Here is a 17,400-nt window from a genome sequence, read left to right as displayed (position 1 = left end):
ACGGAAATTGGTAAAAAGTTTCTACGGACTTGTTACTTGCTTGGTTGACGAAGCGTCAACACTTGGAAATTGTGGATCAAGATTATCTATGAAGCAATATGGATTTAGTTCCTGAGAGCTCCTGTATCCTTTACGTGTGTTTTACTTCCTATTTGTGCATTTAAATGAAATTTCATGTTAAGTCGTTTTTAAGTGTGTTATTCAATTTAATTTGTACTACTTGCTTGCTTGCTTGATTTTTCTTGGTCTCACTGAGCGTTAGCTCATACCTTTAAATTTGTTTTCCTTAACAGGACTTGGAGGTGGAAGTTGGTGATTCTAGACTAACGGCTTTTGATGGAAGCTAGTATACCTTTTGTATGAAATTGGAGACTTTTAAAGTGTAAATTTTGTTATACTTGGGTATTTTGATTTGTAATTGTAAATGGTAGCCTTAAGAGTTGTAACTTGTATATTCGAAGTATTTCTAAATCCTAAGTCAATGGTTGACTTGTAGTTCTTTATTAAGTTAGAATGACTGCGTGAGTCCTGACGAGAGTTAAGCAAGCACCTCGCGATACCCTAGGGTTTGCCCTAGGAAGAGGTTGGGGCGTCACATATTCGAGATAAACAAATATGTATATATATTTCTGGTTGGAAACTACTGCTCCTCTTGTTCTTGAAGTTATAATTTTTGTTTTTAAATTGAGAGAGTAAGTCCTGGCGAGAGTTAGACAAACGATTAGCTAAACCTGGGGTACGCACTAGGGAATGGCGGGATCGTCACAACTAGCATAGTGTACTTCATGAAATTTCAGTCTTTTCTTTGGCCTGAAACAATTCCTACTGCATAATCATGCACATCACACTTTAAGCCAAAAGGAAAATTCCAATCAGATGCAATGATTATAGGTGCAGATGTAAACTCTTTTTTTGGTTTATTAAAAGCATCTAATTAAGCATCATCAAAGACAAAAGCTACATATTTAGATAGTAAATCATATAGAGGTTTAGTTATCTTAGAAAAATCTTTAATAAACGTCCTAATGGAAGTTAAGTTCTTAAAGGACCCCAAATAGTAAAACAGTTTTTCCAAAGAAACCTCCATTATAACTAATGGAAGTTAAGTTTTGAAAGGACTCCAAATAGTAAAACATTTTTTCCACTTTTACCCTTACCATTCATCACACTTCACCCCTTCGAACTAAGTAAATATCCTACTTTGCCCTCCTTAATAGAAAACTACACATTTTATTTTAGTAATATATGATTATATATAAGTTATAATACAATTTATGATACCTAAAACTAACATTCTTTATTCCAAACATTTATTAAGAAAAAGAAATTTCATATAAAATCACGTTAATTTCAACATTGCTTTAAAGCTTACTTTCATAATTTTCTTTCCATTTTGAATTAGTGGCGTTTTCTTTTTCACATTAATTATGGATTATTGCATCTATTATAAAAGGAATTTTTGATATCGACCTTAAATCTTTGACCTCAAAGAAAAAATGGAAATTGGTCATCAAGAAATCAATAAAACTGACATTAATAAAAAATTTTCGGAAACTTCATTGACAAAATCTATACACATTTTGTCAAAATTTATGCATAAGATAATGATCAATGATGATTAAACAAAAATTTTAATATATTATGATATAAAATAATTCAATTTATAGTTTATACATATGTTTTGGAGCTTTATCATTAACTCCAAAACTTGAGAAGATATTAGGTAAACAATAGAAAAGGTATTTTTGCCCATTTAACACTGTAACATGGGCAATTTAGTCACTACATTACATTTTTACTTATTTTAACACTACAATACAAGCAATTTACTCACTGCGTCAATACTTTGCAGTGTTACTAAAACTAAGCGTCAATTTTTCTTTTTATTTTTGTTTTGGATTAATAACACTTTTTCCCCCTCACTAGGGGACATTTTGCCCCCTCAACCAAAGTAATATACACTTCCACCGAAAAAAAGTCAACGATTAGTTTTGCTAACACTATCATAAATATCAACGTGATGACAAAATTGGCCATGTTGTAGTGATAAATGGGTTAAAGTATCCTTCTATGTTTTAATTAAGGGATAATTTTAGAAACCTCACTTGAGGTTTCTGATAGATGCACGAACCTCTCTTGAGGCTTTAAAAATTTTTCTAACCTCCTCTAACAAATTTCACTGTTGTTTGATGTCTAATTAAAAAGCATGGCTGCAAGTTTTGAAAAGGCACCAAATCAGACACCAAGATAGCGCCATTAGGAAGTACTAGTGTTAAAGGCACATGCAATGTCAGTTTCAGAAATGGTTTTTTTTTTTGCAAATTAATTTTGCATAAAATTTTGTCATCACTAAAACAAATTGTGGTATTTTAACCTTTTTCCTCATCAAATGATAGTTATTTTGGTAGTTACAATATTTGAAACAATTATTTTTTCGGGTCTGTTTAGATACTTAAAAATTAGTTATAGGTAGTTATCTTAACAATTCATAATTAAGTAATAAAAGATTTAAGTAATTTTCATAAGTTTAAGGTTAGAAGTATATAAAATAAAAAAAAAGTGTACATAACTACAATTAAAAAGTTTGTGAGTTGTACTAATACCCCCTGAACTTTAGTACTTGTTTTTCTTTTTTTAATGATTTTCAATCTTTTACTAATACAACGACCAAAAGAGCATTTGTTGAATAAAATATCATCTCACCCATGAAAATATTATTTTAATGCTCGAGGTCAATGAAATTTGTAAAACCTTAGGGAGATCAGTACAACTATCAAAAATATCAAGGGAGGTTTCTGAAATTATCTCTTTAATTAAATGGGAAAAATCCACTTTTAATCCCTAAAACTTTGAGTTAGGAACAAATTTTGTCTTCAAACTTTTAAACGCACCACTTTTAGTATATGAATTAATTATTTTTGCCACATTTAGTCCAAAAACGGTAAATTGCTTAATTTGGATAGAGAAAGTCATGTGGTTAGCATGTAGCCGTTAAGTAAAAATAATTTTTCAATCAAAATTAACGGTCATGTCAGTCTTCTCCATCCAAATTGAATGTTTTACCCTTTTTAGATTAAACGTGGTCCACAATAATTAATCATGTACTAAATATAGTGCGTCTAAAAGTTTGGGGACGAAATGTGTCCCTAACTCAAACTTTAAAGACGAAAAGTGGATTTTCCCTTAATTAAATACCCTCTTATTTTTTGAAGTTAATCACAAATCTGCAAAACTTAAATTTACATTCAAATTTAATAATATAATTATTTCATATCATAATAGGTTTTAAATTTATGTTTACAAATCATTGATCGTTATCTTTGATGCATAAATTTTGACAAAGTGCTTCCAAAAAGAACTTTTATCAATGTCAAATGTATTGATTTTTTTAGATGATTCGTTTCTTTTTTCTTCTTTGAGGTCAAAGATTTAAGGTTAAAGTTAAAAATTTTAAAAGGAATTACGATGGATGATTTAATTTATAAATTAATGTGAACAACATAAATATGAAAGCCGTTAAATTGAAATAAAATTATAAAAAATAATTTAAAGAAATGTTGAAATTAGAGTGAACCCATAAGAAGTTTTTTTTTTTTTTTTTTTTGTCAACACAACTTGTGAAATTAATTGTATTAGTTTTATACATTATATTGCAACAAATAAATGACCATACACCATCAAAATAATGTGTATATTTATTTCCGGAGAAGGTAAAGTAAGATTTTTCCTTGAGAACTAAGCGTGCTCCTGGCTAAGGGTAAAATTGGATGAAATGTTCTTTACTTTAACTTCCGTTAGATTGGGGGAGGCAAATTGAGAGGCGACCCGACTAAAAAGCGCGATTAATCCTAAAATATATATGTGTTGAAGCTAAAAAAATCCCAAAAATAGAAGGTCTATTTGTACATTCCGTTTATGGAAGCAACCAATTATGCAAGGGTGCTCAAAAAAAGCTTATAAATTATATTCAGGAAGACCTCTTATTTCGTGCTTTAAGTTCATACCACAATACAATTTTGAAACATCAAGAGGTCATACAAGAAAACAGAAAATGATGCTAGTTCATAAGACTAACAAGAATGAATGTAGTTAATCATACAACTATACATTTGACAAAAACCGCAGCCATCTGTATAGAGATTCCACTCCATGAACTGTAGAATGGTATTTCAACAATGAAATGCTAAGATTCTGTGTCATCCCAATGGAGAATCAGTACCGTATGGTTGAAAATGATTGCTGAAGCTTGGATGTTCGATCCATAATTCGCCTGATAGTGGTGTAATGGCAAAGCGTCTGCTGCTGTATTGCCATAAAAATCATGATAATCGGGTATAAAATCTGCTGACCCAAGGGGCTAGCTGGGTAATATCAGGAGTTCTGGCATTCTGGGAATAATAATCGGACCAGTAGCATGGCGAAAGCCTCTCTGCAAACTTGCTGTCATAGTAAATACAAAAGGGTAGCCAGTCTTCGCCTCCATTCATTCTCCTTTTCCTCTCTCGCGGATAAGCTAACGGTGCCTGCACGTACCTACATACATGTATGCCAATGGAGGCCCAAATCAGCAATTAGCATCCCACTCATTGTAGTTGGAATCTACTTTTTACTTTACTTCATCTATTTTCGTTTATTTATTTTCTTAGAGAGGATATCATTTCAAGTTTCAAATAAGGAAATGGACAAGTTTGAATTCGCTAATTGATTGGTTTTACTGGCCTATCTTTAGCACCAATCATTGACACTTCACTAAATTCTTCAAAAAGATGATAGTGGGAAAGCGACGTTTTAATATACTCTTCAATTAACACGGGAGACAATTCATGTCCCCACTGTCACTATTTTAATCTTTACATTCAGTAAACATCTGTAGTCAATTCTCACCCAACGTTCCCCTTGATACTCGGTATTTCTAAGAAAGTTCAAAAACCACCCTAAAAGTACCCTGGAGATGATGTTTCATCTCGCACACCAGTTCCCTTGGTTTCCCTCGTCCACACTATACCCCAAGTATATCAAAGAGTAAATTTAAACCTGCAATAACAAATAATCCTAATAAAACAAAATGGTCTGTCCAACCTTAAGTTTTCTCTGCTCAGGTCAGAAAGGAAATATTCTGCTAGGTTCTCATAATGGATCTTAAAGTTTCTTTCCTTTCAAATTTCTCTTCAAATTACACTACGTGGAAAATTTACTGGAATATGGTACATGTTTAAGTAATACTATAATTTCAAATCAGACTTTGAAGGGAAACTACTAGTATGCAACATATATTCAAACAAACCAGGTCTGCTTTAAATTTCAGAAGACAACTAGGATCTATCAGACGCAAGTTAGTTAAATGAATATCTTGGGGCAACTTCCTCAATTAGCTATAGATCATTTTCCAAAGTTTTTCTCCAGTAACTAGAAAACATTTTCATTCACTTAACTGGATATAGAAAATGTTACAACTTAGTTGCATATGAAAGTTTAAAAACCTTTATACTGATGTTTCAAAGAAAGAAAATAGCTATCATCTTTCCAATTTGTTATTTTAAACTCAGCTGGCCAAGAGATGTTGAACCTGCACATTGTATTGTATTTACTACAGCGAACAAGGAGAAACAAGATAATTAATCTGAGACACTAAGTCCACTATTGATTCAAACCATCCCAGATGTTCCCACTATTAACAAGATTCTGCTAGAAGCTTAGGTTGTTAACTTTTTAATAGATGTATTTGAAACAATGCAAAGAAATAAATTCTAGCATGTATCCCTAGCTCAACCAAACAGCACATATCATCATCATTTGCTACATGTAGAATTCAAAAAATCAAACAGATAAGCTGTCTACCGAGCGAACTAATTTACTTAACAATTACAAAACAGGTACAAGCATATGCAAATGAGAAGAGAAACGCAGTGGAAACCTGTTCAAGATACTTATAATCTCTTTTATATCAGTGTAAGGTGTTTGAAGGCTTTCATATATGTACACTGGAAGAACCAAGAAAATGATTTGAAGGATGAAAGAAAACCATGACAAGAGGAGGAGAAAAGAAAAATTGACCCAGAACGCACATGAAAGGCATTTGGGGATTCAATGAGACAACATAATCATAGACTTCCCAGATGTTTCAATATAACTTTGATGCAAAATACATTACTACCTCTATTATGATTTATTAGAATCTTAAGGTTGAGTGGTACATTAGTGCTTTCTGCAGAGGCTAAACTAGCACCCCTTTAGTCACATTTAGGCATTTCAAATCAACAGAGTGATTTCTGCAGTCATTTCTTGGCGTCCAAACTTTTAAATGCTAAATCAAATTCAGCTTCCTGATTCCTTGTCCTATAGCTTCCCTAATTATTAATTTTCATTAGCTTGGCCTCCAAGTTTTGTTTGCTACAAGTATCAGTTGTAATAGTTTCCTGTACAAATGGCAACAATGATATTAAAGCCAAATTGAATTACAAGCTCAATTTTAAATATTTATTTATTTATTTATTTTAGTATTGATAGCAACCATAATATTGGCAACCTATCCTAAGGAAAATGAGGAGGAATTCTTACTCGTCTTTCTGCTACATTCTTAATCCTTCTTGATCACAACCAACAGTTCCCATCAAAGTTCTGATAGAGCTAAATTCACTGACCTTTCTCACACAATTGATCGATGAAGAGCTCCCCTAAATAAGTCCTGCAACAGAACTGCTCTTGTCTAGAGAAAGTTGAGCATTTTAGCCATCTCTCTCTCTCTCTCTCTCCCCTCTTTCCCCCCCCCCCCTCCTCTGAGATGCTCATCCATCTTCATCTTTAGTGACACCAATTACCAGGAGCTCTACATGCTTATGGGAAATGGAAGACTTGAGAACTCTGTCCCTCTTCCTTCCCATTTCTTCTCCAGCATGACTCCTCTTAAGTTTTATCAAGAATCATAACCCTTGATGCTTGCTTTTCTGTGGGAAATTGCAGAGTGAAGACTGACATGTTGGCTACAGAATGCATTGTAATTGATACATTGGTAACCTTTTGTTAAACCAAGATTGCTTATTTAGTATCATTTTCCTGAACCTTTTGCAATTGGTTTCTAGGCATCACAAATCTGATTTCATTGATTTTGATCAATCTAACTTTCAAGGTCAATGACAGAGCTCAAAGTCATGTTTGGTTCTTGCTGAATTAGTACCATACCTGAGTACTACTCAAGCTTGGGTTCAGCTCCAACGTTCTTCATGAAAAACTAGTTGCTACATATGCATTTGTGCATTATTAGTCTAATTTAATTTCTTATCAGGTAAAAGTATGTACAAGAGATTCTTTGTGACATTTACATCAAAAAATACCCGAGGAAAAGTGCTAGTAGACTCCTTACGTGCCTGAGCACCAGGCATTGTCACTGATGCACAACTCATCAAACAAACCTCATGTCTCCAAAACAAATTGCTGATCCCACTAACCAGAATCTCTTTGGAGCCTTTCACTGACATCTCAAGGACTGTCATGACTAACTGCTTAACAAGCAACACAGCCCCCCAATGGCCTAAATTTGCTCATCAGATGCCAGATTAGTAGAGCAAAGTTTCATGCAGAACATGTCATCCTATGCTAGTTTATAAGCGAATATGTCACCTTATGCAGAACGTGTCATACTAGATAGTATTATTGCTGGCTTTTAAGTGAACCCCACACCTTCAGAACAGTATTAAGCTATTCATACCTAACATGCATATAATACTTCTCAATCGCCAGCATTACTTTTCTAACCCCTTGCTAAATCTTAACACTTTGAGTAAATTAATACTCTACTGGAAGGGAAGCCGTTTTTGGAATAGCCATCAAAATATGACCAAGCTACGAAGAGTCATTTCACAAATTTAATCCAAATTTGCCATAGTCTCTCTCTCTTTCCACAAGGACATGCATGCAGAATATAGAGAAGTGTGTAGAGATCTACATGCTTCTACATTTTTTATTGAAGGTAAAAGCATTATGAAAGACTCAGGAGGGGGTTGCAACCTGAATTGCAAAAGACAAAAACCTATCAATGAAGGCATCAATGTGCATGATCAGAAAGATCAGTGCATGTACCAACACACACAAGCATATGCGTCTTTTACATACATATCCATATCTGCATCTGCATTGCACAGACCTCCAACCTGCCTACACATTTAGATGAAGCATATTGCTTGAAATACTTTACAATAAACAAGAAGGATAAACCTTCACTGTGATGTCAACAAATCATTTCCTCTCTGCAGGGTGATTTCTCTTGTCAGAAACACACTGCTCTTTTCCCTGAGATAGGCTGAGACCATTTAAAGTAACCTGATTTTAGTCTTCAGACCCTAAAAATTTATTAAATTTTCTCGTTATCAGAGAGTTTCTTCATACGTCTTCGAGCATTCTCCAATTCCATAACAAATTAACCTACGAATTTAACTCCAAATAGTGCTGTTTTCACCTGTGGCATATAAACATGGTATACAGCTATATAATGCTGCTTACAACCTCCAAAGTCTTAATGCATCATATTATGTCTGATTTTGGACTTCACTATCTTTAGAGGTATGTATACTGCTAAAATAACCAAATAAGCTCACTTTTAACTAGATGTATAAAACCCACCAACTAGAGAGGATGAGGACATCTGGAGATATTTGATAAGCAGTGTGATCTGTAGCATCTAAAAGCTCAGCAGTTAATAGAAAGGGACAAAGGATTACCTGATGCCATCAAGCAGAGCATCCCAACAGAAATGAGTATGACCAAAAACATGGCATGCAGATGCAGCACCTTTATTTCCATGTATGGATCTTATTCGGGATTCAAGAAAGTCAGAGCCAATTACTTTTGGAAGCTTAGGATAAAAAAGCATTCTCTTCTCCGGGCATAGCTCCTGCCTGCATCAACAAAACAGTTATTCATCAGTAATGTAAAATATATCCAAGCCATGATCCCAAGTCAACCTGCCAAATCAAAAGCCATGGATTTTTCCAATCTATTAGGGTCTATAGAGAAAATGCAACTCTCTGAATAACATCTCAAGCTTTTACTAAGGTGGAAACACAACATAGTACCACATGACGACCATGAAGCAAGGAATTAATTCAGAGAATCTTAATATAAAGCCAAAAATCTAAGGCTTGAGCATTCATGTCCCCTCATCAAGTCTCTTTCCAGTTTGCTGTTAAACCAAATTCAAGGCTAGTCCTTTCATATTTTTCACTCAAAAGCATACGCACAAATAAATGGATAGAAGCTCTCCGCCTTTGAGTCCAGGCAGCTTTTAGCCAGCCCCTTGCAGATTTACACAAACAAGCTCACCTTTCTTTTGCATTTAGTTGTCAACCAACAATCACTTGAAAGCTCCATTGATGCCATTCATGGTACCCTTGCCATTTAGTTCTCCTCTCTGATGCACATACCATTCAATGACCCCATTTGTTTGGCAGGAAAGTGATGTAGATCCGGAATCTCTTTTGCAGTAAATTATTTAGACAGCATGTGAAAGGATACTATCATGAAGAAAATTCTGAGGTGATTATTTCCTTGAAGGGTTCTGCTTTTCTTCTTCACCAAACACATGAAATGAGCACATATTTATGCCTCCAAAATTCATGCATTATATTGCCAGCTTTAGACCACTGGTTACTAGCTTGAGGAATAATAATGGTCTAGGAAACTAAATTGATTTAACAAAACTAGAATGTGAAGGAAATAATCAGACCATTTCCTGATAAAAAATTCTTTAACCTTGGTTTTGCCTGTCCCTTTTACTATCAGGAGATGAGAATAAATCAACACACATTACTTCTGATTCACCAAATTCAGTTTTCCATTGTTGACAAATGCACTTAGATTAGAAAGTCTCTAATAAACAGTTAATGACCATCTATCCTCAACTGGCAAGAAACATAACTCAGGAAAATTTCAAAGAAATGGCATGCATTTTCCTACATTGTTGGCCAATGTTCATAGTGGAAAATAGATACACGTGAAAAGAAGGCGAAAACATTTCATAATTTCACAGATTTACTGGTCTTATGTTATTACTTGGTCCGTCGCTCTAAGTCAATTAGTTGGCTGACAGAGACTGTGTAAACAGCCCTACGAATGTTGGATAACTTTGAGGGCATCAGCTGATCCAGATGGAACTCATCTAGTTCATCTTTTCCTATGTATGTTATTTGAGACACTCATGAAAGCAGAATACAGAGGTGCAGCCTATCTGCTTAAACAGCACCCCAAACAACCCAATACTGTACAAGTTTCATTAAGAAATAATTGATCAATTATCCTATAATCCAAAGTTGAAGGTCAAATAATTCAAAAACATGTTTTAGTGAAATCTTCTTTTGAATCAAGGTGGCCTTCTAGAATGAACAAAGGCGGATGAAATTCACAAGGATGCAAGACACCAGAAGTTTGACAATGAAGTAAAAACTCCTTAACAAGTAGAGCATGAAAGTTGAACAAAAATGGAAGAAAAGACAAGAAGAGGAACTCGTCTATAATTTTCACTGCAACAAATGAGAACTAATCAACTTAAGTTAGAATGTTTAAAAAGCATTAAACCTCTAACATGATTTCTTTACCTAGTAATACTTTGGAATACTTTATGTAGGAATTGTTCAGCAGTTACAGATTAATGCCCCTTCTATAAGACTAAGTATTTAGTTAACATGACCATTAAACAGATAAGAACTAACCAGGCAAACAAAAAGAAGAAAAGAACCGACAAAAGAAAGAGGAATCAACATTTGACTTAATCTAATGAAACATTAAGCTCAGAAGAATTTGTTACAATTTCCAAAGATTGCATTTTAAGTGTTCCTTTTCCCCTTGTATTGTTTTATGAAACATTGAAAAGGTTAGCCTCCTTACCAAATACTCAACCACACACTGAGCTAAATCAGGCAATGCTGCAAAAAATCATTCAGGGGGCAAAGCAGTGGAAGGTGCTTTTTCTCCTTGATAGAACATAACTGTTGTACCATAAGCATCATCTCACTTCTTTAAAGAGTATTTGAAGATTCATTGAAGAGCAGTATCCTTTTTTTTTTTTAAATACACGTGAGAAGATGACAACTTGTGCATGAGATTTTTTACAGTAATTGATTTTTTTCTGACAATTTGAAGTGATAAACCACAGTTGTTCAAACCATATGGACCCTAGATTAACTGCAAGGAAGAAGATGACCAACTCAACTCTGGTCCTTTTGCTGTCTTCACGAATTTCACCTGAATCCTTACCTTCACTTACATCATCACTACAAACAGAAAAGCATGAGCTATCTGCTACAATGAGATAATTGCCTTTATGCTGTTAACATTACTTCACTTAATCTTCCAATGACAAACACTTGAATTTAGATTAATTGACTGGGAAAAAAGAAAAAGAAAAAGAAATAAGTAACAATAACAAAATGATTCCAATGTTTATATCTTCTCAGATAACCTTCTTTGAAGATAAAGAATCATATTAATGGGATCCTAAGGTGCATTATAAAAAAATAAAAATAAAGATTCTTTTGTATTGAACAAATGTTAAAGAATGCTAAATGGTGCTGTTCATTTGCTCATAGAATAGGGCAAGACTTACTCCACACAAATACTTATCCATCTTAGAAGGATAATAAGGCGTTTAAATTTAGACTACGCATCAATATTCAGGTTTATAGATACTATATTTACTTTCCTTTGTTTTTTTGGTCAAATTCAAATGAAGTAATGAACCACAAGTAATATAAAGGGATAGGTCTAGCCGAAACAATTACAAACCTCGGAAGAAAGTGAGAGAAAGAAATAATTTGGCTGCATTTGCTTTTGATTTCTTCAACTAAATCGTTGTTCTTATCATTCATGACATCAAAGAAGAGAGCAAGAGAATTCTCGTCATTTGCCCATTTGCATGCACGGAAGTCCTTACAAGCCTGTAAATGTTAGGAATTAGCTTATAAAAAACAGCAAAACGCATTGATTGCTACAGTCCACATAAAATGACAGCTGAAATGAAAATTCCTCCTTCATGTCAAGGAGACATACTATCAGATGCAGGACAAATTAAGCACCTTCAAGGAGTTTGGAAATGATGATCAGCCGGACAATTAGCTTAACTAGACACTAGTTGTAGATAGAGATAAGACTGCAAAAAATTGTCTAGCTTACATATGTCTTTTAAGTTCTGGAACTTTCAAAGGTGCCAGTTAAATTGGCCCCCTATTTAAGGTCTTCTCCTGATTTTCCCTGGAAATCAAAACCTCGATGATAGACTAAAGTCATACTTCTTTTTCTTGGGTTTTGTCTAAGCCACTATGCTAATATTCTGTAAAAGTGAAAAAATATACAAGGCCATCAAGGGGGCAGAATGTGGCAAATCAGAAAATGATCACTAGAAATCAGTGTACTGTAAAGGGGGCATAAAATTGCAAAGAAGGAACCAGTCACCAAAATGAGTGTAGCATAAGGTAAGAGCAAGTTGGGCATACAACAACAAAGTTGGATTCAAGATTTCAAAGTATTAATTAGAAATCTAGGAAAATAACACACCTAATGCAGAAACTTGGGTTATTAAGACACTGCATTTACATTTCTTTATGCATTTCAGTACCACCTCTTATCTAAATGTGCAAGATGACCAAAAGACAAGCCCTTTTGCAGAAAGATGGGGCATTTCCTTCTTTAACTTCATGGTCAAAAATGGCAGAATTAAATTCTTGTTCCTAGACAAACAGGAGTATCTTTTCTGTTTTCTACAGCCTAAACCTTGAAGGGGCATGGATGGAAGGAGAGGCAAGCAAGGGAGCAACGCATTGACCTGGTAAACAAATTCATTTCCATAGAATACAATTTGCATAATCAATCAAGTGCACCTAAGTCTCAATGCAAATCAAAGATTTAGTTAGTTAAAATGTCAAATCAAAGATGTTAAAATCCTTACAAGGAGAAAGAAAGTGAATCACCATCTCCAAGGACGGAATCCGAAAGCCAGGTATGTCCAGTTCTTTATCAAAACTCTGCGAGAAAGCAAATGAATTTATGGCTAAATGTAACAACTAAGATGAATAATGTACAATCTCAATGTAGCGATTTAATCAAACTGTAAGTTTACCTCATGGTACCATGAAAACAGGGGTATAATTCCCAGAACATCAAGTATTACAGGTTTTGTTTCTACTCCAATCTTTTGACAAGCATCCAGTAATTTGTCCAGCTTTTCAAAAGAATCAAACTGATAGGTGGGAAGCATAACAAAAAAAAAATGTAATTTCACAAGTTGGCATTGTAAAACACATTTAGGTGCAAGCTAATATAGAGCAATAACTTTTTTTAATATAGAGCAATACTTTGTATCCATAAAATAATGTAAATATTGACCAATTATTTCTCACAAAGCACAGTGTCAAATTTGCATATATCTTGGATGCAAGGCTTGAAGTATGACAGAGTTGGACAAAAATACATCCTGAAACTCAAGTGAAATTGAAAATTCCCGTGAGGATCATCTCGTATCCTTCAGTTGGTAAGAGTTCAATGATTGATGTAAACTTTCCCTGACTTATGATTTTTATCATTTATTAAAAGAAGATCAAGTTTTTAACTCAATGACAATACCAATTTTAACAACTCGTGATGGCCCTGGGTCTTCTGAGGAGCAAATTGAAACTCATGCACTGAAAACAATAAATCGCCAATGAATCCTTATAAGTGGAAGTATGAGGAGAACTAATAAAATCACATGCTCAAATGATCCCATACACAATATTGAAATGGTCAAGTGTCTTCTCCTTTTTCATTAAGCATGGCCTACTACATGTTAAAAGTTTATTGGCTGCCCATCACAATTTGCAAACCAATGTTCTATTCTCAGTAACAAGAAACGCAAAAAAGTTTTGGGTCTAGAGTCCAGGGTGGGCTATAGCTCAATTACCTTACCATGAAATGCTCTCATTAGCCTATCTTTTGAAAGGATTTGCATAAAAAAGGAGTTCCCATTTTCTAGAAAACAGGTTTGGTGTTTGAAACTGAAGCGAGTGATGTAAACTAATTAAGGGCACCATCCAATGAATGAAGTTCAAATATCTCTGAAAGTAATGAGCTATGCCAAGTCAAGATCACATCCCAATCTTTACTCTCTATAAATGCATAAACTGATAAAAGTCATATTTGCATTGCCAAATATACACAGTAAACACTACTTACATAACTATGATCCTCCCGGCGGCACCAAAGATCATGGTTTCCAGGTACATAAAACACATGTTCAAACCTATCCTTCAAAAGGGACATTGTTAACATGAAATTCATGTACGTCTCAGCTACATCTCCAGCAACAAGGAGGACATCATTCTTGTACCTCTTCTTTGATAAATCTCTCACCCATGTCATGTTCTCAGGGTAGTCCGTATGCAAGTCAGACACTATGAAAACACGCAATCCATTAGCCTCTGTATTGGTAGAAGGCAAAATCTGAGGCCTGAAAACACATGCTGATCTAAATGCTGGTCGTCGACAATAATTCCTGGTATTCACTTGCTTGCGACTTGGTTTTTGAGGAAAACTCAAGAAATAAGGAACCAAGCACAGTACCATTTCTTCAATTACACGTAATAATAGTCGAATCCAAGTACCAGACAGCTTGATATGATCAAGGCCTCTCAATTATCCTACATGAGGAAAGAAAATTGATCAATGCTGTTAATGAAGCACAAATTCACGGCACCAGTTAAATACAATACCAGAGAAACATTAAGTATAACTAAAAGGCACTAAAGAGAAAACTTTTAGCAATATTTCCTTTACATATTTCCCGATTACCTCTTGCATAAATCATATTACTACCATATAACTAAAAGGCATCGAAGAGAGAAAAATTTTAGCAATATTTCTTTGACATATTTCTTGATTATTTTTTTTTATCTTACGCATGCTACCATATAACTAGAAGACATCGAAGAGAGCAAAATTATAGCAATATGCCATAGACATATTTCCTGATTACCTATTTATATGACATACATCACATTACTTCAATATATTTTTCTACAAAAGCTTCAAAAAATTGCAAATCCAAACAGCACAAAAATTTCTGATATGGGTATGCCTGGAGACCTAACGCATAAAATATAATGCAAAACACAAAATTGCTGTTCCTACAAGCAAAATAATTTACACAATGAAAAGCTAATAAAATGCAGATTAACAATATACAGTAATTTACATCAGAAAGTAAGATTTTCAGGAAGTAATGGAACAATGCTCAAAAAAGTAAAAGGAAAAATGGAAAAAGGAAAGAAACAGAACAAAGATAGACTGTCCAGACAAGAAAAGGGAGGGCGGGGGGTGGGGAGAACATGAATTTTTGAGCAAATTTAAACAGGAAAGAGAACGAGAGAGCTTGAATTCGTACCTCATTGCAGCGTAAGGGCGGAGGGCGAAGCTCTTGTAATACATCTATACGGAATTATCGGGTTAATTACATTTACCTCCACTGAGGTTTGCCCAAACTACACATCTTACCTTGAGATTTAACTGTATTGCAAGAAGGTCCCCCACATGAAAACACCTCTAACAAATAGCCCCTGCTATTTACTTTATTAAGGTTGACTATTAAATAAATAATGATGTCAGCATGATTTTATCTATGAAAGTCCTACTCTACCCCCAATACTCCCGTCATCCACTCTTTTCCTTTTTCTTTTCAACATAAATAGAATAAGAGTCGAAGACCTCTTTGGTCTGGCTTCGTTTTCGTCGTCCTCTCACGTGTGTTGTGCGTGGTTCTTGGCAGGTACAACGATGCCGTTGGTGTTGTGCGTCGTTCAATTTCAAGTTGTTGTCTTTCGCTTGTTTTATCCCACACAACTTAGCTTCGTTGTCTTCTTGCATGATGTTCACCACTATTGTACATCAAAAAAGGCTGTCTGCTTTTGGTTGCTCCCATTTCACTAATCCAACTAGCTTTCATGTACCTGCACTTAATTTGCCGCACACTTGTCCTCATCCAATAATGGCACTAAATAATTGCTGTTCTACTTTTACTTTTACTCTTACTCTTCAGCCTTGCCAGAGCATTAATGGGTTTGAGCCTTGCTGCTTGCTCTCCGAACATTATTCGCCTTGCTGCTTGCTCTTCCAAGTATTTTTGTTTTCGCTGTTCAGCATTAGCTCCATTCGTGGTTGGTTCTGCTTACCTCTGTTCTTTTTTTATTTCTTTTTTTTTCGAGGCTTAGTTAAGCTAATGTTTAGTCTTGTTTTTCCTAATTACTTGAGTGCAGTTGGAGGATAAAGGACGTTGTTGTTTTGCTTCTGGGAGATTCATCCCCCGACGCTAAAGCTTTTTCGTCCAACTGCTCTATTTTTTCTCCATTTTTCCCTTGGTATTCTTTTTTTCCCTCGAAAGTTTTACTAGCGCCAGAGCTCGCTTCTTCATTCACTCTTTGTTTTGTACATTTTGGGTTAGATACTTTTCGCTTTTGTGCTAGCTTTTACGCTTGTTTTGTGCGTTGCTTGGTTATTTTTTTCTCTTGTTCCTGGCTCTTACATTTTTCCCTTTTCCTATTCATTTTTTCCCTTTTTATGTTTGCTGTAATGCCTAACTGTTGTGTTTTTTCCTTCTTTTTTGCCTGGTACTCTCTTCATTGTTCTCTTAATTTCCTTTTTCGTTTTCGGTGAATTGTTCTTTTGTTGCATTTATCCTCTTCCGGACTTGTGGTTTTTCTTTGTTTCTATCATTTCTCCTTTTTTCATTTTTTTGATTTCTCCTTTTTTGATTTTCCATGTGCTTTTAGAACTGGTGAATGAATAATAGTGTTTTGTCTAGTTCTTTCTTTTTTTTTTTTATGCGTAGGTTACAGCCAAAGAAAAAGGCAAAATATGCTTGCTAAAAAATATACACAAAATGATTTGAACTGGGCTATCACAGGGGTAAAAAATAGAAAAACTGATTGAAAACTTGGAGATCTTTTTGCCTATTTGCCTTTTTTTTTTACCCAACAACCAACAACAAAAAAAACCAATCCCCAAATAAGGCCCCTCCTGATTGAAGTTGTAGAATCTTGGAAATTGATGAACAGTCAAAATCTCCATGGATATAGCTGTTAGTGTTAATATGTGTCGGTAATGAAAAATCTTATAAAAATCTGGGATGGATGAATCATTATGCACTGTATATATGTATGTATGTATCTGTATAGTGGGAGAAAATTATCTAAGAATGTGAGGGTGAGAAGCAATTCAGTAACCAACCTGGCATAATTCTTTTATCTGCAGGTTTTAACCTGTCATTATACTTGGTTGGGCTTTTCTGTTTAGTCTGAACATGTAGTTGCACCTACATTACTGAGCACTACTAAAAGCAAAGGATATCATTAAAAATGAGGAAAAAAAATAAAACTGCACTGCTTACCT

The 17,400-nt window shown here is 34.5% G+C and overlaps 1 protein-coding gene across 4 annotated transcripts; it reads right to left on the bottom strand.

Moving 5' to 3' along the window:
• Positions 1 to 3,943: 3,943 nt before the first annotated feature.
• LOC113740446 (uncharacterized) lies at positions 3,944 to 15,502 on the bottom strand. 4 transcript variants are annotated; one of them, XM_027268075.2, is made up of 7 exons: positions 15,401 to 15,502; positions 14,194 to 14,657; positions 13,103 to 13,222; positions 12,954 to 13,007; positions 11,773 to 11,924; positions 8,715 to 8,891; positions 3,944 to 4,533 (listed from the first exon to the last, which is right to left on the bottom strand). In XM_027268075.2, the coding sequence occupies exons 2-7, from the start codon at positions 14,581 to 14,583 to the stop codon at positions 4,320 to 4,322; spliced, it is 1,107 nt and encodes a 368-aa protein (XP_027123876.1). In that variant the 5' UTR covers positions 14,584 to 14,657; positions 15,401 to 15,502; the 3' UTR covers positions 3,944 to 4,319. The 4 variants fall into 4 exon arrangements, 3 of the variants coding, with proteins under 3 accessions (XP_027123876.1, XP_027123877.1, XP_027123875.1); XM_027268076.2 differs by lacking the exon at positions 15,401 to 15,502 and having other exon boundaries at positions 14,194 to 14,260; positions 14,348 to 15,337; XM_027268074.2 differs by lacking the exon at positions 15,401 to 15,502 and having other exon boundaries at positions 14,194 to 15,336.
• Between the last annotated feature and the right edge of the window lie 1,898 nt (positions 15,503 to 17,400).

This window comes from Coffea arabica, chromosome 4c, assembly GCF_036785885.1.
Source record: "Coffea arabica cultivar ET-39 chromosome 4c, Coffea Arabica ET-39 HiFi, whole genome shotgun sequence".
NCBI classification, from domain to species: Eukaryota; Viridiplantae; Streptophyta; class Magnoliopsida; order Gentianales; family Rubiaceae; genus Coffea; species Coffea arabica.
Note: the sequence above shows the minus strand (reverse complement) of the source record. Positions and strands in the feature narration are given on the sequence as shown.